This window comes from Corella eumyota, chromosome 6 (assembly GCF_963082875.1).
Source record: "Corella eumyota chromosome 6, kaCorEumy4.1, whole genome shotgun sequence".
NCBI lineage: Eukaryota > Metazoa > Chordata > Ascidiacea > Phlebobranchia > Corellidae > Corella > Corella eumyota.
This window is the reverse complement of record NC_137495.1, coordinates 4,015,476-4,043,187: the sequence shown is the minus strand read 5'-3', so window position 1 is coordinate 4,043,187 and position 27,712 is coordinate 4,015,476. Positions and strand designations below refer to the sequence as shown.

At 31.4% G+C, this 27,712-nt stretch overlaps 3 protein-coding genes across 3 annotated transcripts in view; all 3 read left to right on the top strand.

Annotated features, from left to right (window-relative positions):
* The first annotated feature begins 1,525 nt into the window (after positions 1-1,525).
* On the top strand, positions 1,526-11,068 carry LOC145755676 (uncharacterized). The gene is made up of 11 exons (XM_082571929.1): positions 1,526-1,786; positions 4,572-4,763; positions 5,313-5,406; positions 5,611-5,808; positions 6,216-6,271; positions 6,540-6,714; positions 7,635-7,779; positions 7,965-8,127; positions 8,237-8,328; positions 8,515-10,758; positions 10,835-11,068. The coding sequence occupies exons 1-11, from the start codon at positions 1,544-1,546 to the stop codon at positions 10,959-10,961; spliced, it is 3,729 nt and encodes a 1,242-aa protein (XP_082428055.1). The 5' UTR covers positions 1,526-1,543; the 3' UTR covers positions 10,962-11,068.
* A 6,009-nt stretch (positions 11,069-17,077) lies between these two features.
* LOC145755675 (uncharacterized) overlaps positions 17,078-27,712 on the top strand; it is a 64,433-nt gene continuing 53,798 nt past the window's right edge. Inside the window, exons 1-37 of the mRNA XM_082571927.1 lie at positions 17,078-17,110; positions 17,256-17,354; positions 17,502-17,668; positions 17,738-17,876; positions 17,958-18,056; positions 18,232-18,398; positions 18,555-18,687; positions 19,185-19,283; positions 19,366-19,532; positions 19,600-19,738; positions 19,818-19,916; positions 20,552-20,721; positions 20,806-20,938; positions 21,004-21,102; positions 21,179-21,345; positions 21,411-21,549; positions 21,739-21,840; positions 21,918-22,087; positions 22,161-22,293; positions 22,437-22,535; positions 22,631-22,797; positions 22,894-23,032; positions 23,093-23,194; positions 23,269-23,438; positions 23,523-23,655; positions 23,721-23,819; positions 23,896-24,062; positions 24,129-24,267; positions 24,457-24,558; positions 24,636-24,805; positions 24,881-25,013; positions 25,188-25,286; positions 25,391-25,557; positions 25,658-25,796; positions 26,964-27,130; positions 27,228-27,366; positions 27,582-27,683. Coding sequence (XP_082428053.1) covers positions 17,285-17,354; positions 17,502-17,668; positions 17,738-17,876; positions 17,958-18,056; positions 18,232-18,398; positions 18,555-18,687; positions 19,185-19,283; positions 19,366-19,532; positions 19,600-19,738; positions 19,818-19,916; positions 20,552-20,721; positions 20,806-20,938; positions 21,004-21,102; positions 21,179-21,345; positions 21,411-21,549; positions 21,739-21,840; positions 21,918-22,087; positions 22,161-22,293; positions 22,437-22,535; positions 22,631-22,797; positions 22,894-23,032; positions 23,093-23,194; positions 23,269-23,438; positions 23,523-23,655; positions 23,721-23,819; positions 23,896-24,062; positions 24,129-24,267; positions 24,457-24,558; positions 24,636-24,805; positions 24,881-25,013; positions 25,188-25,286; positions 25,391-25,557; positions 25,658-25,796; positions 26,964-27,130; positions 27,228-27,366; positions 27,582-27,683 — 4,825 coding nt within the window. The 5' untranslated portion in view covers positions 17,078-17,110; positions 17,256-17,284. The remainder of the gene's footprint in view (positions 17,111-17,255; positions 17,355-17,501; positions 17,669-17,737; positions 17,877-17,957; positions 18,057-18,231; positions 18,399-18,554; positions 18,688-19,184; positions 19,284-19,365; positions 19,533-19,599; positions 19,739-19,817; positions 19,917-20,551; positions 20,722-20,805; positions 20,939-21,003; positions 21,103-21,178; positions 21,346-21,410; positions 21,550-21,738; positions 21,841-21,917; positions 22,088-22,160; positions 22,294-22,436; positions 22,536-22,630; positions 22,798-22,893; positions 23,033-23,092; positions 23,195-23,268; positions 23,439-23,522; positions 23,656-23,720; positions 23,820-23,895; positions 24,063-24,128; positions 24,268-24,456; positions 24,559-24,635; positions 24,806-24,880; positions 25,014-25,187; positions 25,287-25,390; positions 25,558-25,657; positions 25,797-26,963; positions 27,131-27,227; positions 27,367-27,581; positions 27,684-27,712) is intronic.
* Positions 26,093-26,902, top strand: LOC145755205 (uncharacterized; the record flags this gene model as incomplete). The annotated part of the gene is made up of 4 exons (XM_082571434.1): positions 26,093-26,132; positions 26,215-26,384; positions 26,471-26,603; positions 26,778-26,902. Coding segments are annotated over exons 1-4 (468 nt in total), but the record flags the coding sequence as incomplete, so codon positions are not given.

The window sequence follows — 27,712 nt, the reverse complement described above, 5'->3', positions numbered from 1 at the left end:
TTACGATCATAGAAAACATGATTTCCAAACATACCTTTTCTAGTTAACTTTTTAATTATATATTCAAAGTAAGACATATTTTGGTTATAAAAATGTTGAGTTAATTTGGTCTGTTTTAATTTTTCCGCGTACCAAAGCGTATTTATATTTTATGAACAATTACATCATGTTTAAATAAATACACCCGAACTGCCGTTTACTTTACTTTCCCAGAATGTTTTATTAATGACGCTTTTACTTTTGTCATAACACGAAATATTTTACTCTATTTGAGTAAAACTTAACGAGCTTTACCGACGTTCGGCTAAGGCAAGGTTAATTACATGGTACGGGCTTGAAATGGCCTATATTTCGATGTAATTAATATCGACATTACCTATTCGGTCGCACTGGATTGATTAGGAAAGACAATGTATTCTTATTTAATCCCGTAAGGCTCGGATTAGAATCGCAAAGGCGAATGCATTATTTATGTATAATGAAACCGTTGCTGACATTTTGTGAGTTTGCATATATCGTTGTTACGTACTCACGACGGGCAGTCTATAGTAATGCTATTCAGCAGTAATGAAAATTGGCAGTACAAGCTTTAATTAATGTCAAATGTCGTTTTAATTTGGTAAGACATTACAATATATTTAGGAAATTAGATGATTTGTTTCGACAACAGGTCGCATTAATTTTGATTTCGGGTTTGAAAGGGAGAGAAATTAAAAAAATATGTCAGTAAAAAAGGTCTCATGGGAGCTGAAAAAAAGTTTTCCCTGAGCAGTATAGGATTAAAATGATTTACAAAAAGGAAGCGTGTACTGAAAATTAAAAAGTTGTGTAGCAGACCTAAAGTAAAAAATAAGCCCATGATCAGTATATTAAAAGCTTAGCCTAATCCCGTATGTATTTTCGCAGGAAAGGTAAACAGTCGAACAAAAGTTTCACTTGTAGTCAAAACAAATCTGCATGGTTTGTCACTTGTAAAGGTAATCAACCGTTCTTATAGATAGGAAAAAAGTAGCACGATATTTAACTTGCGTTCCTTGAAAAGACTACACCACGCCAATAAAACTAACTATGCGTAAAGAAAGCAGATATTTAATCCCTATGTACGGTAAACGCACGGGCTTCGGCTATTCGCTTAAAGTAGTGAGCGCCTTCTGTCTGCGAGCGCCACTAAATCAATGCGCCATCAAAATTATTTGAAATCAATAACGAAAATCTTGTTATGGTTGTGTAGAGGAGTTGTAGTATTGGTGCACACAGTTCTAGGCTAAGTTAGAATAGGATAGGCACGTGTCTGTTGCTTGTTTTGTTAACTAACCAGAGATTGGAAAATGGATAACGAGTAAGATGAACTACAAAAGATCGACGGAAAAATCTGCAAGGTATAATAATTTGACGTTAACTTTATCTTAAACTTGTTGTATTTATTTAAATTAAAGATTACCAAAATTCAGCTGCTTTTTATTTAACTTGTTTTCAGTAAACACGCTTAAATTTAATCCGCTCTTATAGAGACTTCGAACCAAGATTAAATTCCGGCATTCGCATGACGTCATCACACAAGAAAATAGCGGTGACGTCACAGGGTCATTGCCGCCCGAACATGGTTTCCAAAATCCCGTCAAGCGGGGACAGGGGTCGCGTAAAACGAACTTCTCTGACCAATTACGCCGCCTTTCTCAAGCGCTCGCCGCCAGCTTATCCACCCAATTTGTTAAAATCATTCACCTCGAACGACGACCACGTGACTAATCCGTCAAGAAGGAAAGAGCAGCCAGGAGCCGGAAAGGTAATTTTGCAAAGCCTCTAACCTAGAATTGTCGCATTCGATATAATTACTCGTGTTTTTTGTTAATATTACGTAACGGACAAGATTATGTCGACTACGTCAGGTTTTTCCGTAAAACACAAGGCTAAAGAGCGGCGGTCGTTTCTGACTTTACCTGTTTACGTATTGAAAATCGTCACGACTACACCCCAATTACCTATAATCACACAGGCGGTGTTAAATCTTACCTCACGAGTTAGCAACAGGTTGGCCTAATCAGGCAAAAATTAACTCGTCTCAACGTGTAATGATCGCCGATTAATTGCGTATTAATACAGGTAATTTCCGCGATAAGGCTTGGGCTAATTCTCTATCGCCGGTCACGTACAATATGCCGCGCTGTACAACATAAAACTCGTAAACCAGGCTTTTAACGTTCAGGCATTTACAGCGAATTGCCTTTTTGTTATTTGCCCTTAGCACAGGCCTGCACATTTCCAGGCAGTCGTCATAAAATTTTTATTTCAAGCTATTAATTTTTAAAGAGTCTGTTGACAACGTTTGGCCCAATGTTAGAGAGACAATACATAAATGTGAGAAGGTGTATTGTATCCCTTATAGAGAACCCGAAATTTTGATTGTGTTATATCGGTATATAGAATCACATAATTGCAAACCTATTGTAAACCGAATTTTTTCATTGTAATTGAAAATGAATTGTTGCACCACCCAAATTCAATTACGTGCGGTTTTATGTTGAATAGATTGAGGTGACGTCACGGCTACTGTGTGTACGTTGGTTAAACTACGTTCAAGCGATAACATTAATAAATAAAATTGTTTTATTTCAACTAATAAACAGCAAACGTTTGTGGCAAAAAATTTTTGGGTTTACAAAAAAATCGAATACTTTTTTTGTTTTATGACGTCAGACGTTCAAATTTATCGATAAAACAAAATCGTCACATTTGTCAAATCGTTTCGGAAATTGGCACGTAATAATTGCGACAAATTCCCGTCGCCATTTCTTTTCATCGCGCGCGCAAAATCATGACGTCACAAAGCCGGGGAGGGCCTTTGCGGCTTGCGCTAAATTATTGATTCTAATCAACAGAAATATTTTAACATATGGTTCAATGAAGACGCACTGTCAAATTATTTTGTTTTTTACAAATTATTTTTTTTTTACGAAAATCGACAACTCCAATTTGTATTTACGTATTTTTTGTTAACATCTATTTAATAATACCTAATATGGGTTTTATTACCAATTAACATTTATCTTGTCGGTATTTAAGCGCTGTAGATTTAAAATAATATTTCTAAATTTTTAAAATTAATTTTTTTTATTAAAGTTTCTGTTTAAAAATTGATCAATTTTAATGAGTCAGCAATAGAGAAAAAATAATAATTAAATAAAAGCCCATATGTTTTTTTAAAATAATTGGATTTCTGTCTGTCAGTAATCTTATTTATTTGACAGAATTTTCCTGAAAAAGAGTCTTTTAAAACTTGTAATTTACCTTTATGACTCAATATTACCTAATGTCATAAATTTTTAATATGTTGATCAAAAAAATAAGAAATAAAATAAAAATTTTAAGTCTACTCAAGGTCACCTTAAGGTTACACCATATTCCAAAATATTTTCCAAGAATTTTTATTACCCCCTAACACAAAAGTTTTATGAATACATTTACCCAGAAACTTAAAGTTCAATGTTTGAAGATTAATTATTAACAAGTGAACGTGTTATAGGTTTCGTTCGTTAACTTCTCGTTTTTTTTTAGATGTTATTGCGTCATTTGCTTTCCTGTATGTTTTAAATATTTACGGTTTTAAATAGAATATTAAGTCAGGAATTTTTAGTATACCCTTATAGGAAGCCCAATGCACTATTTGGGGTGCTTAAAAATTGTTAAAATTATTTAGGTTTTATTTCCATATTTTTTTTATTTAATTACCTAAAATTTTAATTTTTGGTATACCTTATAGGAAGCCCAATGCACTATTTGGGGTGCTTAAAAATTGTTAAAATTAATTACGTTTTATTTCCATTTTTTTATTTAATTACCTAGATTTTTATTCGCTTTAAGTTTTGACTAAATTTTCCATGGGTTGTTGTTATTACAAATGTTATATATTCAATTTTAAAACTTCTGTAAAGGGGAAACATAAACGAAATTATACAAATGGAAATAAAAATAAATATAGCCATACCCACATGACAATTGGTCTTAAAATATCATTTCCTTTTTCTATAAATGGGTCACAAGTCCTGTGTGTGGTAATTTCTAACACAAAACATTACTTAACCCAAGCAGGTATACTTTTTCCACCTTTATCATTTATACTTCGTTTCGCTTTTGAGAACGGCTTCCCTTTGCACCGAATTAACTTGGAATTTGTAACCGAAAACCTACTCTAATTTGCTAATGTACTACATAGGGGTTAGGCACACCCCTTGCGTTAAGCGACGTACGTTTTAAGTGCTGCGTTATACGTCAATGTAGCATGGTTATTGTTCTTAACCGCTGTTATATGTATGTGAACAATAGAATACAACTTTGTGTAAATTTGACCTTCTGTTTTGCCAGGTGTTTTTATGAAAGCAAACAATTAACTTTTGGGTGTGTCGTTGGCCCAATATTTCTAAATTTTAAACTATTCTTAAAATTAAATGAATTATTTAAAGCTTTAATTTTTACATTCTATTTTATTTACTTACCCAATGTCATGCTTAATTTTGTTAGCAAATATTTAAAATATATCAAATATTGATTAGCATTTTTGTTTACATTTTTAGGTGAAAATTATGCTTCGTGTATCGAAGGATCGTTCATTAGAAGAAAGTAGTGACCAAAATTCTTTTATTCGAGTCGAGTCGAATCAGAAACATGTCAGTGTTTTTACGCCGGGAGCTGGCGCTAACAAGAACAACTCTCTGGCACCCAAAGTGTACGCTTTTGATTCCGTGTTTACTGCCAATACGACTCAGGTAAGACAAAATATTGTAAGAATTTAGAAAAAACACATTTTCAGAATAACAAACCTGGCCATTTAATTCAAATATTTTTTGTTAGTTTTAAACTTAAATATTTTTAAATTAAAAATCGGGTTTCTATTGTTATGCAAAAATCGTTTGCTGAAATGTAATCACCAAGTTTTTATATTTTATGACTAACAAAAATAGTTTTTAAGTTTTACTGTTACGTTGGGAAATCACCACTTTAAGTTATTAGCTTTTCTAAAGATACGGTTCAATAACATTGAATGGTTTAAAAATGTAGTCTATTAGACTAATGAAACCGGGTGTCCCTGCCTTTTAATCATGCTCCTATAAATTACAAAGTAACTAGACCTCCTACTGAACCCGACAATTTGCAATGTGATATTATAATTTTATTTTGCGCTGACTAAGCCATTAAAACAAATTAGTACCTTTAACATAAAGAGTGAATAAACGACCCTAATTTGTACACTTAACTTTTTGTCATTAAAAAAATTTAAATTTCTGCTGTAATTAACTTAGTAATTTAAATTTTAGACGGAAATTTGTACGTCAAGTTTAACCGAAGTCATTCCGGCAGTTTTACAAGGGGCTGACGGAACAATATTCTGCTATGGGCAATCTAATCTAGGTAAAATCACAAATTTTCTACCATTCCTTTAATAAACGATTATCCTTCTCTGTATGTTTTACGGCATACTAATATCCAAAACTAATCTTACATTTAAACTTATGCAATTAAACCCACATCCCGAATATAAAGTTTTCTTTTAGGTTTTGTAGCTTACTCTTAATCGAGTTGTATAAGTATCTTACTTGAAGTTTTAATGTTAAGGTAAGACCCAAGTGTTAATGGGGAGTGACAGCAGCAGTACCGACATAGGGGTTATCCCTTGTGCGATATCTTGGCTGTACAGAAGCATTCGCGAAAGCGAAAAGCAGGGTAATTGTAAATTTACTGTCAAGGTTTCGGCGATTGAGGTTTACGGTCGACAAGAGAAATTAAGGGATTTGTTAGCTGGTTATTCTGAAGGTAAATTAACTAACTGATTTTCTGTTAACCCAACTTGTCAATAGCTTAACTTAAAAATGCAGTATTTTATAAATAGAATTTCAACTTGCATGTTAACCACCCACATAAATGGTTACGTAAATCGTATACGTCAAAGTAATAAAGTATGTAGACTTTATATCAATTTACATAAACTTGGCCCACTACTATAATATTGACCAAGTTAGTTTTTATTGCTTTATATGGTATGCATTTAATCATTAACCTGATTTCACTTCCTTTTAAACATTTACTTAAAAGTTCGATAAATTTAATTTAAAAATCGCAATTGATTTTGTCAATAAGTAACTCTTAGTCTTTACTATAATTAACTAACCACTCATTAAAGTTTAAATAAATAATTTAATTAACTTTTGTTTGCTGGTTAGATCCAACTTCCCCAAAAGCTTTAACTGTGTCGGAAGATCCGCTTATGGGCGTACAGGTAATTGATCTAATTATTTTCTAAAGTAACTAAATATTCTAGTATAGTTAGGCAAACCGTTTGTTGTCTCTGATTTTGGGCCAAAGGGTTTCTGGTTCGTGCCGCACTAATGTCAATTCAATTTGCCTTTTGGCCCAGTGTTTACGGATAGCTTAAACACGTCTCGTTAGCACACTCTAAGAATTAAACAAAATTATACAACTTATCCATTAATGTTATTATAAACATACATATACAAGTTATTTTATAATTATTGTTACATTTTTAGCTACAAAATCAATGCGAAATAAGAGCTAGCACGCCAGATCGAGCCGCATTCTACCTGGACGTTGCCCTCACTTCCCGGAGCTGTACCGGGACTCGCAACACTCCGGAAAACCGAAAACATTCGCATTTGATTTTTACACTAAATGTTTTTCAATCCAAACCAGGGGACGTTGAAGGTAGTTAAAATTTTTTACTATTAACTATTTGTATGTTTATTGTAAAATATTATTTTATAATCTTGAGCTTTAGTTTCAATTTCCTCTTAATAATTTATATTCCATTTTAACTTAACGAGAACTTACTTTATTAAATACGTCATATCTGATTGTAGTAACTATATTGCAGTGATAAAAAAATTGAAATCTAATATGTAAATCTGAAGTTAGGAGGTATAAAAATTTGTTTTAAAAAAGAATATAAAAAATGTGATAATACACCAAAGTTAGCTTCAAAAAGAAAAGTTAAGGGGGTCTGATTGGCGTGTTAACCCATATTTCGACCCCCACTTCAAAGCTAAATTATGCAATTTAAAAATGCGTTTCGAACTTGGTAATAAGAATTTATAACGTTGCTTAGTGTTTACCAATTCGGATTAAAGATATTATGTGGGCACTATCAGCAATGTGTGACCGTACTTGATCTTGGATTAAGCCTTAATCTTGTTTAACAAAAGCGAAATGCTGGCGTACCGGTTTAAATAACACACGGGATTTAATTCGCTGTTAACCTTACGTTGCTCTTTTTGACTTAAATAGTTTGCATTTTTATGGAAGTATAAAAAACGTGTGTGCACGCATTTGCTACATATTTGTCACAACTGTTGTTTATTTCGTGTTTGTGTTGTATATATCGCGTGGAATTCCGGTCCAAAGTTTAACAATAATCGCGTTTTAAATAATGTCTGTGGTTCGCTAAACGTTTTTAATTTTATTTCACATTCTAAATATACTAATGATTGATGTTGTTTGGTAAGTGTGGCAGCTCTGCTTTATTTAATTAGCATTGTAATTATATTTGAAAATTAATCTTTTTTTTCCATAGCTTGATAAAATTTGTTCTAAAAGACAGTCGATTATTAAACTGTTTTATTTTCCAGGGAAGCGTAGTCGTTTACATTTCATCGACCTGGGAAGTTGCGAAAAGACTTTGATTAAAACGCCTAGCTCTCTAGCGCTATCACTGTCTTCGCTGGGTCACGTGATTATGTCCATTGTGAACAACTCGAAACACGTTCCGTTTCGGTAAGATTTTATATCTTATTTTATCTTAAACAATTTTAACATATTTTTCCAAGGTTCAAAGTCGTTCTTAAAAGATTATTACCTCTTAATCGTTTGCTAAAGAATTTCACCTACCTATATTTAGGTTATCAACCTAACATTTTCTCATTTTCCTTTATTGTTTACTATTATGAACCTTATTTTAGGGAGAGCAAGCTGACTTGTGTTTTACGCGAATACTTGGGTAATGTAAACTGCAGAGCTGTGATGTTGGCGCACGTATCACCTGACAAACCACATTATTCTGATACTTTATCTACAATTCAGATGGCGTCGCGTATTCATCGAGTTATTCGAAAAAAGAACAAGGTAATGAAATATTATTTTGTAACTGGGTATGATTTTAAAGCTGTCAACTATTAAATTGTTTTGCTTTGGATTTTGCTTAAACTGTAAAGTTATATTTGTTACTATTCAGTGTTCGGGAAAGGAGAATGGGTACGGTCATCAGATGCCAAGATCGAAACAATTGCGACTTAATTCCAGTGCTGAAGATAGTATAGGATCAAGGTACGTATTGTTTGTGTGCTGTGTATTGTAACAAATGATCTTTTAAGAACTTTAGAATTTGAACTAGTGAAAATCTAGATCAAAAGTACATTAGGGTCAATCTGCTGATTTTAAGAATATAAGCAAAAAAAATAACTATTTAAATTATGTATAAAGAATAAAAACACATTTTTTTCTTAATTTTAGTTCTGGCATGGAATACACTTCGGGCAGTGAGCTTTCTTGTGATACAATTGTATATGTAAACCCAAATGGTGTTTTGAGAAGCGATCACGAGTTAACTGACAACGAGAGCCCGCCTCTAATGGTTCCAATTCCACAAAATTTTCAATTTCAACCACAAATACCACCGGTTGTGGAAGAGGAAATGGTATACAATGTTAGACAAGCTCAAATACAAAACAACGATATCGGCAACAGCACACGACACCAGAAGAATAATATCAGACGCGTTGAAAAGATTTGTTTAAACAACCAGAATGTTGAAAATGGAAAGTATTCTAATAAAAACCACTTAAATTCGAAATTAAATCAATCAAATCTACCAAAAAAATCGTCTATTCCTTGCTCGAAAACTAGAGTTAGTCGAATTGGCAAACCGCAAGCTTCTTTTCAAAGTAGAAACAATGGTAACTCAAATGAAACCTTAAGTTCATATCAGTTGAATAACTTTAAATCAAAACAAGTTTATAATGGTAAACAAAATGGCAATGTAGCTAAATCTGATCACAACATTCCATCTAAGCCGTTAAAACCTCCCCGAAATATGTCAGAGTCCTCTCCTAATGCTTGCAAACCAACCAAAAGAGTTTCAAGTTCCATTCCAAAACCAATGCAAATAACACAGTTGCATGGTAAGGAAATAAACAAGCTATCGAAGAATGGTGCTCAGGGCAAAAGTAAAATTGAAAAAGGCATTCCAATGCCACCTAAAAGATCATCCAGTTTACTGAGCATGCAAAAACCAATTGTGGAAAAGCGTCAGCAAATTAATCAAGCAAATAAGCGATTGTCTGACGAAATGGTAAGATCTTCGAAAGTAAAATCTAATCACTCAAATCTTCACAACGGTATAACTCCACCTAAAAATTATCATAAATCAACGGCACACGTAAGTAAAACGGTAAACGGCACCGTTCCAAATGAAAATATATACGAAAATGTGATTGTTAGGGATATGTATCCTACTGTAAATGACCAAAGATTTGAGCCTGAAGGTTGCGACCACAACGATGAAATAGCTGCCAACCCAATAGAGCAATCAAAAAATGATCTTAAAACTTATACTAATGAAGCACGACCTGACAGTATGTTGGTAAATATCGACGACCATGTTTCATCTGATGACGACGACACCATTGATGATGTTGACGAGGACATAGTTGACGTGAACTTCTACTGTCTGACTTTCACATCTAACAAACCTCTTATTCCTCTTTCAAGGCGAAAATTCTCGCAACAAGTTAAAAATTCCAAGAAAAAGAAAACATCGTCAAACGAAGGGGAAATCATTTACGAAAACTGTGAAATCAAATCTTGTGGTGTAAAGGTTAATATTGATCGGCAACGTCAAGATGAAACCAATAGCGACGAGGTAATTCAATCAGAGAATATCAAAGACTGGGCTTGGAAATCAAGTAACGGTTTCTCAAGTTATTCAGATGGAATGCCGATGGTAAATTCCCAAAACTTAGAAATATTTGATTTCGAACAAGATGATGTTTTTAATGATGAACCTGATTACACTGAAGTACATTCTCCAGAAGAAGAAAATGAAGATAAACGGTTTACAGGAATTGTTCCCAAGAGCCAACCTGCTGTGTCTCATAACACACCACCAAAAATTGATCTAGAATGTCCTCAAGTTTGTGTTTATGATTCAAACAGTCTTGAAATGAGTTACATTGGATCTCGACTTAAAAGCGATGTCAGCAGCGTGAGCAGTCCCTCGCGTTCAAGTAACAATTCGTCTCAAGGTATACCAGACTCTAGACTGCGGTACAACAAGCCAGTAACTGTAACCAAAACGACTTCCAAAGAAGGGACGCGTTTAACCCTCGTTAAAAAGAACGCCGGGGGTTCACTTGAGCTTTTGATCACCCAAGACAACTGTGGAGACTCTGAGAATAATAATCATACGAAGTTAGGTAAAGCCAACTTGAAGCTTTCAAAAAGTACTGGATCTGAGGATAAAAAACAACAAAAATCTCCAAAATGGTCAGGACTAAAGCGTTTTGGAAGTAAACGTCTAGATTCAAAGCCATCAAAACTAATTCCTAAGCAAACTAAACCACCACCTAAACCAACTTTTGTATCGAAAATTTTATCAGGAAAACTGAAACGTAAATCTGACCCTTCAAAACCTAAAACGCCACAGAAAAATAACAAAGACCTTTCTGAAGTTCCTGTAACGATATCTAATATAGGAAGGTATTGAAAATTCAAAATAATAAACATTGGATTTAGTGTAACTTTGTAAACAAATTAAAATTGCTTTTAATTTTAGCGAAGTTTCTGCAATGCATTATGGGTATAAACGTCCAACCAATCAAAATCGAGATGGTTTGCAAGTTAGAAATCCTTTACCCGAATCCAATTTGAGATTTGAAATAACTAAAAAAATAAAATCGTGAAGTTATTAAAAACTGTTGAATGTTTCACTGTGACCTATCAAATTTGCTTTATGCTAAAATTTTCATTTTTTGTATTGTAATTGTTTTAATAAAATCAACGTGTAATAAAGCCTCAATTATTTTAATTATTCGTTTTCTGACTCATATTTAGGTTTTTATTGATCATTTTTAAAGTATTTGTGTTTTTGTATTTAAATAAACTTAACGTTAATAGAAAAATTTGGTTATAATAAAACGTTAGGAAATAATTCTTTTTTTTTTATTTTTATCGATGCATTTTAAATTCTCCGCAACGCTGTAATTAAGAAAGTTGTTTAAAAGTCTTCATGTTGAAGGGGCTTTGACTTTATTAATTTTGATTTTGCGTGGTGATCCAGGTTACGTTTTACAAAAATTTAAAAACCCTAATAAAAATGTTGATTCAAATAAACATGCAAAATCAATGTTTGCAAATTTTTAGCAAAAATGAAATAGGTAAAAAATTACTATTTAAAAATATAAATGAAAAAGATATATTCAATGTTGCAATAGTAACGTTTGCAACAATAACGTGGGACTGGTCGGTATATAGACATAACATTTGTCAGCTCGAATGTTTACGCAAATGTCCTTGCATGCTGTATTAATTATACCTAGGCATTATGGAAGTTGTTAATTAATTATTGACTATTAATCATACATTAAATTAGCAATTGTATATATATGTTATTTAATTACAATAAATATAAATAAATTTGTATTAATTAAAAATAATTAACTGCGGTTTGAAATATTTTCTGACTGAAGTTTTTGCCCAGATTGTTATTTTTTATAAGTTTTTAATTTAAATTTTTAATCCAATTAAACACATTCTATTTTTTTAAAGGTTTTAAACATATAAAATTACATGTTCAATTTTAAGCTTTATTTTTTGTTTATTACAAATTGTTATTATATTATTATAAACTTTAAAAAAATAATGTGGTAGGCTTCAAAATATTTAAACTTGCTCAAATTATAATTTGATTTTTAATGATGTTTAATTATATTTAAACAGGAAGGCGTTACCTTGGTTTTGCTAGACCTGTTAAACATGATTAATTCTAAACAACGATTTATCATAAATTAAACTTTTACACACCCAAAGAGAATCGTTTACATTAGGATATCATTGTAGCATTTTAGCAGTTTATCTGATTTAAAAATCATTAAATATATAATTTGTTAGTTAATTTTACTTAAGAAAAAATCTGAATCGATACGAATGCAAGTTAAAGAATTTATGAACTTAACTTAACAATTAAAATTTTTTTTTGCAAGTTTATTTATAAAAGTTAGCTACAAACTTAGATTAACTTGACATTCTTAGTAAAAATCAGCATGGGCACTCGGATAAGACTTATTGTTCTTATTCTTGTGCTTTTGCTGTTGTATCAAGGTGAGGGAAAAAGAGGTGGAAAAAGAGGTGGAAAAGGCGGAAAAAGAGGTGGAAAAGGCGGAAAAAATCAAGTCGGAGCTCCTCCGCCTACCGCGTCACCTGTTCCTAAAGTTACAGCCGAACTTCAAAAAGGTAGCTAAAAGTTTACTTTCCAGCCCAGCAATTAGTAATATAACGCAAAACATTTCTTAAGTACTAATAAATAAACTACTTTTGTAAGGCCAAAGTAATATCAAAAAGTTGCTTTACTTTTTTAATTATATGTATTTCAAATCTGTTCTTAGTTTCACGTTTTAGTATTTTATTCGAATACCTAAACCAAAACATAAACTATGTTAAATTGTTTGTTTATTCAGAGTTGTGCACAGAAAACGGGATTGGAATAAGTAAAAATCCATTCGCAATTCTCGGAGTTTGTTCGCACTTTTATCAGGTTTGTAGCAAACTTTTTTTCTAAATAACAATTTCCTTAGTTTGAATAGTTACTTTAAAGTGATGTTAACCAAAATAAAAATTTTAACGTTTTTTTTTAATAGTGTGGCAATGGACAACTTTTTGTGAAGTCTTGTGCTCCGGGCACCGTCTTTGATCCTAGAGTCGGAGTTTGCAATTTTCCGAATGAAGTAAAAAATTGTGGCCAACCCCTTGCTGGTATGTATTGTGCTGTTTCCTAGTTTTTTTTCCTAATGATGAGCCATGTTACGTTTTAATTCAACTGGTAAAGTGCCCGCCTTACATATTGCATAATTTGTCACTGGCCCAGTTATTACTAAATCGCTTTATGGAAAGGTCGCAACAACTATTTTTTTCCGTATTGTTCCTGCGCCCCAGAAACGTTTTTTAAATGCATTTGAAATAACTTTGTTTATTAAACTTTATTATATACAGACTTAAGACCCGTTCACACGGCGTACGCAACGCAACGTAACGTAGTGTAAGATTTTGCAACTATTTGAAATGAACAGAGTCGTTCACACGTACGAAAGTTTGCGTAAGTTACGTAAGATTTCGTAAAGTTTTGTAGCCGAAGCGAAATTTACGCAGGATTTCGTAATCGGTATACTTTTAGTAGATATTTTGTATTTGTTAATTCCTAGAATCCGTAAATGTTCGTAACGCAGCGCAACGCAACGTTACCTTGTCGTGTGAACAGGCCTTAACGCATAACTTGCCAGACAAAGTGTAAGTGTAGATAAGATTTACAATTCGAAAGTTAGTTTTAAAAAGTAAAATAATGTAAGTGTTTTTGCAAATTTTGTTGTAATTAAAATATTTTAACAATGAAGGATAACTTAAAATAACGTCATCAAATATTTTGGTCGCTAGAAAAATGTGTTTTAAAAAAGCGCCAACATTTTTTATGACTAAATCGCGTCGTCTGCTGATTTAAACGGGTAGTGAAAAAAGGAATGCGTAAAAAATTCGAACAGACGGGGGTACGAAACCTAGTTTTTCAAATTAATGTTTTAGGTATACACTTATATTTTCAAAAGGTATATCTCCAGAAATTACTTTTTAAAATAAAAAGGGTATAAGCCAATAATTTAATTAGATATTGTTTAAAATTATGAAACTTATTTAATAGGTTCAAATCCCCCTGCTCACAGTGGAGTTCATCAGGCTTCTCTTCGAAACTTTGGAGCTGCACATCCACCTCCAGGTAGTCTTGGCAATCCTCCCTCACATGGGTTGAAACTGGGTCACGGTGGTACTGGCAATCCTCCCTCAGGAGGGTTAAAACTGGGTCATGGGGGACAGGGCAATCCCCCCTCAGAAGGGTTAAAACTGGGTCATGGGGAGCCTGCTAATTTTGGCAATCCTCCTTCTCGAGGGTTAAAACTGGGCCATGGGGGACGGGGCAGTACCCCCTTAGGAGGGTTAAAACTGGGTCATGGGGGGCCTGGCAATCCACCCTCAGGCGGGTTAAAACTGGGTCATGGAGGGCCTGCTAATTTTGGCAATCCTCCTTCGCGAGGGTTAAAACTTGGTCATGGAGGTCCTGCTAACTCCCCAATGCGTAACTTTGGACCCGGTCATGGTCCACCGGTAGTCCCTGAATTGCCTAATCGTGTTTTTGGGGGTGACCAATCTTCACCCCCTGAATCACCACGGAGTCTTCCTCAAGGACGAGCAATAGCACCAGCACCCTTACCGGTTGGTAGGTCTTCCTCACCCCCTCCTATTACTCCAGAACTACAAGAAGGTAATTTTTGAGTTGAAATATATGTTTTAAAAATTAAAAAAATGTATGCTTATATATTTATATAAATTTAAAATAGTCATAAAATATTATTTTGGAACTATTTGTTACTTTACTTTATGTATATACTTCTATTTTTAAGTTAGTATGTAAATATAAACTTTATTTAAACTATTTGGTCAAACTAACCTTTTGTTTTATTGCAACTAATGGTCTTAAACAAAGTTTTATATTTTACAATACACACTTTCAAATTTGACAGCTTTGTGCAATGAAAATGGAGTGGCACAAAACAAAAATCCATTTGTCGTTCCTGGCTATTGTCCTGGGTTCTATCAGGTTTGTGTTAACAAAATTTGTTGACTGTCTATTTTTTGTCCTCAAATATTTTTTATTCAAGTATTTTTTAGCAAAACACATTTTTTAGTTAGGCAATTATAATTTATAAGACTATATTAAAAATGAAATTTATTTGTTGTTGATGTGTATTTTTGGCAGTGTGGAAATGGGATATTGTATTTAAGGCCTTGTGCTCCTGGCACTGTTTTTGATCCTGCAATTGGAGTATGTAATTTTCCAAGTGCTGTTAAAAATTGTGGTCAAGGTCCTGGGGGTGAAACGACTGAAACTACTAACGCAGGTAAAGTTTTTTATTTCATGAATATTTAAAACTCTGGTTTATTTCATTTTAACTAGGAATTAAGCTTTTAAAACAAAGATCTAACTTTCGGAAATACTATGTGACTCAGTTGGTAGGAGCATTACTATATGTGATGGTAATTTTCATCTTGCTTTTACTTCACAATAAAATCTATAGAGGTTACCTGTTAAAGGCCATGAGAAAATTTTTCTCCTAATTCAACTGTAAAATGAATTTATTTTTTGTAATTTGATTTTAAACTCAATTTTGATGTTTTTTTCGTTTTTATCAAGTTTTATCAACCAGTGCACCAACTCTTCCACCAGACACAGTATTTGGTTCTTTAAATGTGACTTTAAATCAAAATGGCGGACTGTCTAAAAAAGGCCTTGTACTTAAAGCTGAAGTGGAGGGTATATTGTTTAATAAAAATTATCCATATATATAAGTATTTTGTGGTATTAAAACTTAAGGTTTTAGTAGAGAATATTATTTTAACCTATTATTACAGTAGAGATTATGTTTACACATATATTTTTGCTGTTGTGTAAAAGAAATTTTAAGCTGAAATTTAAAATCTTATTACTGTTTTGGTTTTAGTACCTTACAAGGAATTAGGTTGTTGGAGAGACACAGCTAACAGAGCAATAGCCACAATGGAATCTACTAATTACTTATTAGAAGGAGCATACGCTTTACGAGAAGACGCCATTCTTAAGTGTGCAGTATCAGCATATCTTCGCAACTTTACTGCATTTGCTATTCAGGTTAATAGGGAAAGCAACCTATTTTGTTAGTGTATATATGTTTGATCAATTAATATTTTTAAATTTTTTGTAAATCATTTTTTCCATAAAATTTGTAAATTGATTAATGAACGATTACTTGAGTTTTTTTTTAAATCTAATTTTTTTAATCAGCAAAGTTAAAATATTTTTATTAAATATTTTGTGATAAATTAAGGATGGTGGATGGTGTGCAGGCTCATTGACAGCTATTAATGATTATGAAAAATATGGGAAATCAACAGATTGTAGGACTGGTGGTAAAGGAGGCCCTTGGGCAAATCAAGTTTACCAACTTTTTGTCGGGGAAGGGTCAATAACTGGTATTTATCAAAACCAAGTTAAAATAACGCTAAATTATTTTTATACAGTATTGTAAATTGTATTTATTTTTGGAGTTTTTATATATATATATATACACAACTTTAATATTGGCTAATATTTATAAGTTATTGTCAGTTTCATTATTTTTATTTTTTGACAGAACGACCAAATGAACCAATAACTAAGAGTATTAATCTCACACTGAATGTTAACAACTGGATTGATAATGTTGGGGATATTAGAGATGCTACTATGGAAGGTTTGTAAGATTCTTGTATTCGGAATAATAACAAACAAAAAATGTTTTTTTTGATATTGTTTTTCTTCTAATACTTTTATGTAGCGTTTTTACTTTTTTTAACCAAATTTGTAAAATTTAGTTGAATTTCTTGATGTGGGCTGCTGGACTTCAGCAGGTGTACATACAATGCCTTCCATGGAAAATACAGTTTATTTGTTAACTGGAAATTATTTGACCAGAACTGATGCAATCATAAAATGTGCTGTTGTTGCTTATATGAGAAATTACACTGTTTTTGGTCTTCAGGTTTGCCTTTATTTTTTTATTTACTTCATTGATGATTATAATAGACTTTTAAATAACCACATGACATATAGAGCACAATAAGTGGTATCTCATTTATGTCTAGGGTGGAGGTTTGTGTTCCAGTTCTGTTGATGCTGTTGACACTTACGATGATTATGGGGGCTCAAGTGCTTGTACTGGAAGTGGGAAAGGGGGTCCTTCGGCAAACAGAGTGTACAAAATAGTTGGTGGAAAAGGTTTAATAATAAATACTTGGTTGTTTTAAATACTAAGTAAAAGATATCCTGCATTGCTTAAAACAAGCATAATTTACAAATAAAATTATACATTAATAACTCAATAACTAGAAAGGTAATTGATCATTATATTGTTATTTAACAGGCTTGCCTGTCAATGCAATTCCAAGAACAATGAATGTTACTTTTGCTGATGATGGAACTCTATCAAAATCTGGATTTGTTAACACATACAACATAAAAAGTATTTTCTTAACATAATAGTAAACTATTTTTGAGGGGGGAGAGGGGGTAAAACTTAAAAGGGTTCAAAATTGTGATTGAAAATGAATTGGCTAAATTTTTATTTATTGTGTTTTATACTTTGTCCAAAAGCTAATTGTTTTAACAGTCACCTACAGTAACTGGAGATGTTGGAGGGATGAAGGTGTGAGAGCAATCAAGACGATGGAAAAAACATCTTATTTGTTAGATGACACTTTTACAACAAGGGTTGATGCAGTGTTGAAATGTGCTGTTGTAGCATTTTCTCGCGGATATCAAGTGTTTGCAGTGCAGGTAATATTTTTTCAGAATTTTTTACATTTGGATTCATTTTCTTGGTAATACTGGAAAAAAATTGATTAGGATGGTGGTTGGTGTGCTAGCGATTCTACTGCACAAGACACTTATTCTAAATATGGTCCCTCTAATTCATGTAAATATAATGGAAAAGGTGGTCCCTGGGCAAGCAGAGTTTACAAAATATTAAATGCATCAAAGGAAGGTAAATCAAATTTTAATATGTAAATATTATAAAGTATCCAAGTTGCAAAAATTTGATGTATACCAAAATTTTTTTTTATAGAAATACAACAACAGAACATCACAGGATATTTAAATGTTTCAATAAATGCCCTCAAATATATTTCAAATGTCGATCCAATAGGATTTGTTTCTACTGAGGGTAAGATATTTATTTTTAATAAAAATAAACTTACTTTTTATTTCTTGAAATTAAACATACATGCGTTTTTAAGCTTGTTTTACATAGATGGCCTTTACAAACTACAAACTTATAACTAAACAACTGTTAAGCAATACTAACTTTGTTATAATATGTTTAAAAATAATTGTTATAGTCACTTATACGAATCGAGGTTGTTGGGTAAATGCTGGAGCGAGATCAGTTCCTTCAATCGAGGCTTCTAATTATTTATTGACAGGGAGTTACCTAACTCGAACTGATGCCATTAACAAATGTGCTGCTACAGCTTACATGAAGAACTTCACTTATTTTGCATTGGAGGTAGAGTTAATAATTTAGTTATTGTTTTTTAATCTTAGGCAAATATTTAATTTAAATTTGTGATTGAATAGATGTTAGTAAAATTTTAATTGATGTTTGACACTTGTTCAATTTTTTTACGATTATATTTTAATTTTCAATAATTGAATTTTTTAGAATGGTGGTTTATGTTCAAGCTCTGCAGATGCAGGTAACACATATAAACAATATGGAGGCTCAAGTGCTTGTGTTGGAGAAGGAAAAGGTGGCCCCTCTGCAAACAGAGTGTACGAAATACTTGGTGGATCTGGTAAAAAAGATTTAAAATAACTATCTTCTATTTGACTGTTTTACACTTTTTTTTGTATAATTCTTTATCCTTGATGTGGGAAGGTTGGATGCGCGACCTAAACATAGAGTTCCATCAGTTACTCCGCCCCAGTCTCAAGTTGAGTTTAGCTGTTTGGGATATTATATAGATTATAATTGCTTGGAAATTATACTGCTGATTAGATGCTGGCTCAGGAGTTCATACCGTTTATAGCGCCTAACTCAAGAGTGCCACAGTATGAGAGCAATGGGGATTGAACTCATGACCTCATGTGTGGTGTAGCAAGTGTTCTTACCACTACACCACTTAAATACATTTTCCACAGTACCGTAATAAAATATAAAAAATTTTTAATTTAAAAATAAATTAATTCAACTGCTGATTTACATGATATCATAGTATGATAAAAGTAGTAGTTTTAACATTGTTTTTATGTTAATTTGTATGTGGGTATTAATTCAACCTGTTTATATTAGGTAAATCAGATGGTGGCATTACACAAGATTTAAATGTGACAGTGGACATCGGAAATGATATCTCAGATATTGGTTTTGTAACACCACAGTCTATAGAAGGTATTTTCACTTTTTATAAACAAATTTAGATAAACTATAAATTCTTAGAATTTTTTTTATTATTTGGAATAATTTACATTAGTAACCTTTGAGAACATCGGTTGTTGGAAAGATACTAGTAACAGAGCTATTCCTACAATGGAAGATACAAGCTACCTATTGAATGGTGTATACACAACGAGAAAACAGGCTATTCTAAAATGTGCTGTACTTGCTTACTCTCGAGGGTTTTCTGTATTTGCATTACAGGTAATAAATTAATACAGTAATTTAAAAAAAATCTTGTTCTAAAATTAAAAATCTTTTTTTATATTAGAATGGTGGTTGGTGTGCAAGTACTGAAACATCACAGGACACTTTTAACAAGTATGGTGCTTCAACTGCTTGTAAAGATAATGGAGAAGGAGGTCCTTATGCGAACAGAGTATACAAAATTCTTCGTGGCTCAAGAACAGGTTTAAATCTATGTTATTTTGCTTGTACTAAAAATTAATTAAACTTTTTTAATATTATGTAAAAACATTGATTTTGCAGATTTACAAATTCCCGTAAAAACTGGTAGTCTAAATGTAAAGTTCAATAATAAGAATTTTATAACTAACACTGGTTCTGTAACGGGTCAAGCAATTTCAGGTATTGGATATTTTTTTATTTTTATTTTATTTGTAAAAGTTGATTGCATATCCTTTTTAAAATTGTTATGATTTGTTTGAAACAAATATTTACTCATTGTTTCTTTATAGTGCACAAAAATTAACTTTGGTATTTTAATGCTCTTAAATAACGCATGTATGTTTAATTTTAGCCGATAGCGTCGTGTAGTAGTAAGAACACTTGCTACACCACACATGAAGTTGTGGGTTTAATCCCCACTGCTCTTATGCTTTAGCGCCCTTGAGTAAGGCGCTATAAACGGTATGAACTTCTGCTGAGCCAGAACTTAATCAGCAGCAAAATTACAGGGCAATTATAATCTATATAATATTTTAAATTGCCACAACTATAATATCCCAAATTGCCACAACTCGAGACTGGGTTCGAGTAACTGAAGTTACTCTATGTTTAAGTCGCGCATTCGACTTTACCACATCGAGGATAAAGATATATACAAAAAAATTTCTTTTAAGTCTTAATATATATATAAGACAACACAACTAAACTTTTTTTTTTCTAGTTACTTACTCTGAATTGTAACGAGAATGTTATAAAAATCTTAATTATATATTTTAACAATAGTTCTAGCCAATTGTAATTGTTTATCTTTATAGTAACATACACTGATTTGGGTTGTTGGAAAGACTTAACAACTCCAAGAGCAATTCCAACATTGGAATCAGAAACTTATTTGTTAACTGGAGGTTACACAACAAGAACTAATGCACTTATTAAATGTGCAACAGTTGCTTACTTGAGAAATTTTACTGCATTTTCTGTTCAGGTAATTTAGTTCTAATGAATGTTTGATCTTTTAAACCTAATATTGACAATAAAATTGATTAATTTGCAAACTATTTCTTTTTAGGCTGGAGGTTGGTGTGCTGGTTCTTTCAATGCACTCTCAACTTATAAGAAGTACGGAGGTTCGAGTGCTTGTGTTGGAAATGGAAAAGGAGGTCCTGGAGCTAATAGAGTGTATCAAATTCTAAGTGGAACTGGTAAGTAGTTTTGCAATAAAGTTATTAAGGTTATCATCTCAAATAATTAATCGAAATTATTTTAGGTCGCCCTGATAGTGAAATTACTAGAAATATAAATGTAACAGTTAATGGAACTGATTATTTAACAAATTCTGGGTACACAACACCTCAAACTATTCAAGGTAAGAATTTTTATTGGGTCTTTTTAACCTAAAATTTGCGTTTATTTGTGTTAATACATGCCTACTTTTCATGTAGTTACATTTGATAACATGGGTTGCTGGAGAGATACTGGCAACAGAGCTATTCCTACAATGGAAGGATCTAGTTACTTATTGAATGGTGCATACACAACACGAACACAGGCCATAACAAAATGTGCTGCACTTGCTTACTCTCGTGGTTATACTGTATTTGCAATACAGGTAAAATTTCTGCTTTAATAGTAATATATTCTTTTAAATACATTTTTTTACTATTGTTTTTTTAGGCTGGTGGTTGGTGTGCTAGTTCTGCAACAGCACTGGACACATACAATAAATGGGGTCCTACAAATGCTTGCAGGAATAATGGAAAAGGAGGTCCTGGGGCTAGCAGAGTTTACAGAATTCTCAGTGGAACAAAAACAGGTAATATTATTATTTCATATTGCTAATAAAATGTCCCCAAAATGTATTTAAAATTTTGAAACATACAGTTTTAATGTATTACTTAATTAATTTATGTTATATATTATAAATAAAAAACATTTTTAAATTAATATAGTTCAATGAATTTTACTATTTGACATAATGTGTTATAATTGCTTTTTTTTAAAGAACTTCAAAATTTACCAACAACTGGTGATATTGACATCACTTTTAATGCTATGAATTTTGTTATGAACACTGGAAGTGGTCTTACAGATGAAACGATTTCAGGTAGTTAGGAGTATTTGTTAAATAACATTTTAGGAAAACTTTTATCAATTGTTCAAATTTGAACTATTTCTCTACAGTTACATACACTAATTTGGGTTGTTGGAAAGACCAAACTACTTCAAGGGCAGTTGCAACATTAGAATCAGCAAATTATTTATTAACTGGAGGTTACACAACAAGAACTGATGCAATTATTAAGTGTGCAGCTGTTGCTTACTTAAGAAATTACACAGTATTTGCAGTTCAAGTAAATATATCATGTTCTGTTTTACATAAAAACCTTTACCAAATTTAGATTTAAATTATATACATGTATTTAGGCTGGAGGTTGGTGTGCTGGTTCTATTGATGGACTTTCAACTTATAAAAAATATGGAGGTTCAACTGCTTGTTTGGAAAATGGAAAAGGAGGTGCTCTAGCTAACAGAGTTTATCAAATTCTAAGTGGAACTGGTAAGAAACATGTAATTAACAACAAATAATTCGATTTAAAAAAAAAAGCAACTATTCAGTCACATTTAAAATATTTTAATTTGTTGAAATTATATTATATGTGCCTAAATTTAAAAAAAATATTTTTTTAAAAATTAATTTAGGTCGTCCAGACAGTGAAATTACCAAAGATATAAATGTAACAGTAAATGGAACTGATTATGTAACCAATTTAGGGGACACTACACCTCAAACTATTCAAGGTAAGTTATATTGGCTATCATATTTTCCATGTCTAATTTTAACTTTTTTAAATTAGTTTTAATATTCATTTTAATGTTTTTTATATTTGATTAAGTTACTTATGAGAACATGGGTTGCTGGAGAGATACTGGCAACAGAGCTATTCCTACAATGGAAGGATCGAGTTACTTATTGAATGGTGCATACACAACACGAACACAGGCCATAACAAAATGTGCTGCACTTGCTTACTCTCGTGGTTATACTGTATTTGCATTACAGGTAAATGTAATTTGTTTTAACAATTATTTTCTCAAAAATTTTGAATTTTATGAAGGTTATTTAATATATTACATACAACATTTTTAATTTAATCAGAATGGTGGTTGGTGTGCCAGTTCTGCAACTGCACTTGAAACTTTTAACAAATATGGAATTTCAGCTGCATGTAAAAAGAATGGAAAAGGAGGTCCTTGGGCAAATAGAGTTTACAAAATTATCAGTGGAACAAAAACAGGTTTGATTATTTAATCTCTAATATTGCATGATATAATATTAAAACTGATTTCTTTTTAAGACCTTGAAAATTTACCAACAACTGGTGATATTGAGGTCTCCTTTAATGCAAGGAATTTTGTTATTAACACTGGAAGTGGTATAAGAGATGAGACAATTTCAGGTTATTGCTGTTTTTAATTTTTTGTAAAAATGTAAACTTAACTAAATTTTATATTTTTGTGTATTTTTCTATAGTGACATACACTGATTTGGGTTGTTGGAAAGACCAAACAACTCCAAGGGCAATTGCAACATTGGAATCAGAAACTTATTTGTTAACTGGAGGTTACACAACAAGAACTGATGCAATTATTAAATGTGCAACAGTTGCTTACTTAAGAAATTTTACTGCATTTTCTGTTCAGGTAATTTAGTTCTAATGAATGTTTGATCTTTTAAACCTAATATTGACAATAAAATTGATTATTTTGCAAACTATTTCTTTTTAGGCTGGAGGTTGGTGTGCTGGTTCTTTTAATGGCCTTTCATCTTATAAGAAATACGGAGGTTCGAGTGCTTGTGTTGGAAATGGAAAAGGAGGTCCTCTAGCTAACAGAGTGTATCAAATTATTAGTGGAACTGGTAAGTAGTTTTGCAATAAAGTTACTAAGGTTATCACCTCAAAAAATTAATCAAAATTATTTTAGGTCGCCCTGATAGTGAAATTACTAGAAGTATAAACGTAACAGTAAATGGAACTGATTATTTAACAAATTCTGGGTACACTACACCTCAAACTATTCAAGGTAAAAAATTATATTGGATCTTTTTAACCTAAAATTTCCATTTATTTGTGTTAATACAAGCCTACTTTTCATGTAGTTACATTTAATAACATGGGTTGCTGGAGAGATACTGCTAACAGAGCTATTCCTACAATGGAAGGATCAAGTTACTTATTAAATGGTGTATACACAACACGAAAACAGGCTATTAGAAAATGTGCAGCTTTAGCGTATTCGCGTGGTTATACTGTATTTGCAATACAGGTAAAATTTCTGCTTTAATGGTAATATATTCTTTTAAATACATTTTTTATTACCAATTTTTTTTAGGCTGGTGGTTGGTGTGCTAGTTCTGCAACAGCACTGGACACATACAATAAATGGGGTCCTTCAACTGCTTGCACGAATAATGGAAAAGGAGGTCCTTACGCTAACAGAGTTTATAGAATTCTCGGTGGAACAAAAATGGGTAATAATTTTTTTTTATATCACTAATAAAATGTCCCCAAAATGTATTTAAAATTTTAAAACATACAGTTTTAATCTATTACCTAATTAATTTATGTTATATGTTATTAATAAAAAACATTTTAAAATTAATATAGTTCTATAAATTTTAATATTTGACATAATGTTTTATAATTTCATTTTTTTAAAGAACTTCAAAATTTACCAACAACTGGTGATATTGACATCACTTTTAATGCTATGAATTTTGTTATGAACACTGGAAGTGGTCTTACAGATGAAACGAGTTCAGGTAGTTAGGAGTATTTGTTAAATAACATTTTAGGAAAACTTTTATCAATTGTTTAAATTTGAACTATTTCTCTACAGTTACATACACTAATTTGGGTTGTTGGAAAGACCAAACTACTCCAAGGGCAATTGCAACATTAGAATCAGCAAATTATTTATTAACTGGAGGTTACACAACAAGAACTGATGCAATTATTAAATGTGCAGCAGTTGCTTATTTGAGGAATTACACAGTATTTGCAGTTCAAGTAAATATATTATGTTTGGAGGGTTATTTAAAACTTTTACAAACTTTATATTTTTACTAAAATATGTGTTTTAAGGCTGGAGGTTGGTGTGCCGGTTCTATTGATGGACTTTCAACTTATAAGAAATATGGAGGTTCAACTGCTTGTTTAGAAAATGGAAAAGGAGGTGCTCTAGCTAACAGAGTGTATCAAATTTTAAGTGGAACTGGTATGAAATAGATAGTTAAACAATAAATAATTAGAATATATAAAACAATATCTTATAGATCAAACCTCAAATATTTTAACTGTGTTAAAACTTATTTACAAATACCTAAATCAAAATTATTTTTTGGATAAAAATTAAAACAGTTACTTAAAGAATTTCTTTTACTTCGTTTAGGTCGCCCAGATAGTGAAATTACTAAAGATATAAATGTAACAGTAAATGCGACTGATTATCTGACAAATTTTGGATACACTACACCTCAAACTATTCAAGGTATATTAAATTTGCTGTTTTAAACAATTCTTTATATCTATTCTAAACTTTTTTAAATTTGTTTCAATTTCAATGTTTAATTTATTTGTTTTTTTGTGTTTTAGTTACATTTGATAACATGGGTTGCTGGAGAGATACTGGTAACAGAGCTATTCCTACAATGGAAGGATCAAGTTATTTGTTAAATGGTGCATTTGCAACAAGGAAACAGGCCATTAGAAAATGTGCAGCTTTAGCTTACTCTCGTGGTTATACTGTATTTGCATTACAAGTTAATACGATTAAATTATATAGTTTTTGTAAACAACAAATACAACATTCTGAAAGCTATTTATTATGTTACATATAACTATTTTTGTTAAATTTATAAGGATGGTGGTTGGTGTGCCAGTTCTGCAACAGCACTTGAAACTTTTAACAAATATGGAATTTCAGCTGCATGTAAAAAGAATGGAAAAGGAGGTCCTTGGGCAAATAGAGTTTACAAAATTATAAGTGGATCAAAAGCAGGTTATTGATAATAATACCTTTGTACATTCGTTATAATTGCATTCTATAATTTTTAAAACAATATATAAACAAAAATAAAAATTAACTTTTTCAAAAAAATTATAAAAATTAACTTTTTTAAAAAATTATAAAAAAATATCGCTTGCTAATCTGTTGACTATGTTTTTTGCTAAAATCTTAAACAATGTTTTTATTTATAGTGTATATTTCACAACCTATATTTCTTATTTCTAGATCTTAATAATTTACCAACAACTGGTAATATAAACGTCTCCTTTAATGCTATTAATTTTGTTATGAACACTGGAAGTGATCTAAGAGATGAACCAATTTCAGGTAGTTAGGAGTAGATGACAAATTAAAATTTGCTAGGGTAAAATTTTATTATGTGTTTAAATTTTAAACTAATTTTCTACAGTACAATACACTAATTTGGGTTGTTGGAAAGACCAAACTACCCCAAGGGCAATTGCAACATTGGAATCAGCAAATTATTTATTAACTGGAGGTTACACAACAAGAACTGATGCAGTTATTAAATGTGCAGCAGTTGCTTATTTGAGAAATTACACAGTATTTGCAGTTCAAGTAAATATATTCTATATTAAAGTTGTATTATAATTGACACAAGTCTTGTAACTTATTTTTATTTAGTTTTATTGTTTTGCTTATAGGCTGGAGGTTGGTGTGCTGGTTCTATTGACGGACTTTCTACTTATAAGAAATATGGAGGTTCGACTGCTTGTTTAGAAAATGGAAAAGGAGGTGCTCTAGCTAACAGAGTTTATCAAATTCTAAGTGGAACTGGTAAGAAATATATAATTAACAACAAATAATTCGATTTTTTAAAAAAAGTAACTATTCAGTCACATTTGAAATATTTTAATTAGTTAAAATTATTTTACATGTGCCTTAATTTAATTTTTTTTTCTGAATAACTTTTTAAAAAAATACTTAAATATTTAATTTAAATTGCTTTAGGTCGCCCAGATAGTGAAATTACTAAAGATATAAATGTAACAGTAAATGGAACTGATTATCTGACAAATTTTGGATACACTACACCTCAAACTATTCAAGGTATGTATGTCACATTGGCTATTGTATTTTCCATGTCTTATTTTAATAATTTTAAAATTTTCTTATCGGTTTTTATAATTGATTTAGTTACTTATGAGAACATGGGTTGCTGGAGAGATACTGGCAACAGAGCTATTCCTACAATGGAAGGATCGAGTTACTTATTGAATGGTGCATACACAACACGAACACAGGCCATAACAAAATGTGCTGCACTTGCTTACTCTCGTGGTTATACTGTTTTTGCATTACAGGTAAATGTAATTTGTTTTTACAATTATTTTGTCAACAAATATTAAATTTTTTAAAGGTTATTAAATATATTACATACAACATTTTTAATTTAATCAGAATGGTGGTTGGTGTGCCAGTTCTGCAACAGCACTTGAAACTTTTAACAAATATGGAATTTCAGCTGCATGTAAAAATAATGGAAAAGGAGGTCTTTGGGCAAATAGAGTTTACAAAATTATAAGTGGATCAAAATCAGGTTGTTGTTGTTGATAATTCTTTCAAACCTTTGTTATGTTTTTAGATTACCCTTTTTGTTAATAGTTGCACATTACATTTTCCTTTCTTTTGTATTAAGAAAATTATAGTTTAACAGTACTTTATTTTAATTTAGTGCCTTGCATTTACAAATAGTTTATATTTTATTTATTATTTGATAGTGATTATTTTATAATCAATTTTTTTTTTTTTAAGATTTTGCAAATTTACCAACAACTGGTAATATAAACGTCTCCTTTAATGCCAATGATTTTGTTATGAACACTGGAAGTGATATTAGAAATGAACCAATTTCAGGTAGTTAGGGGTTTTGTGTTAAATAATTT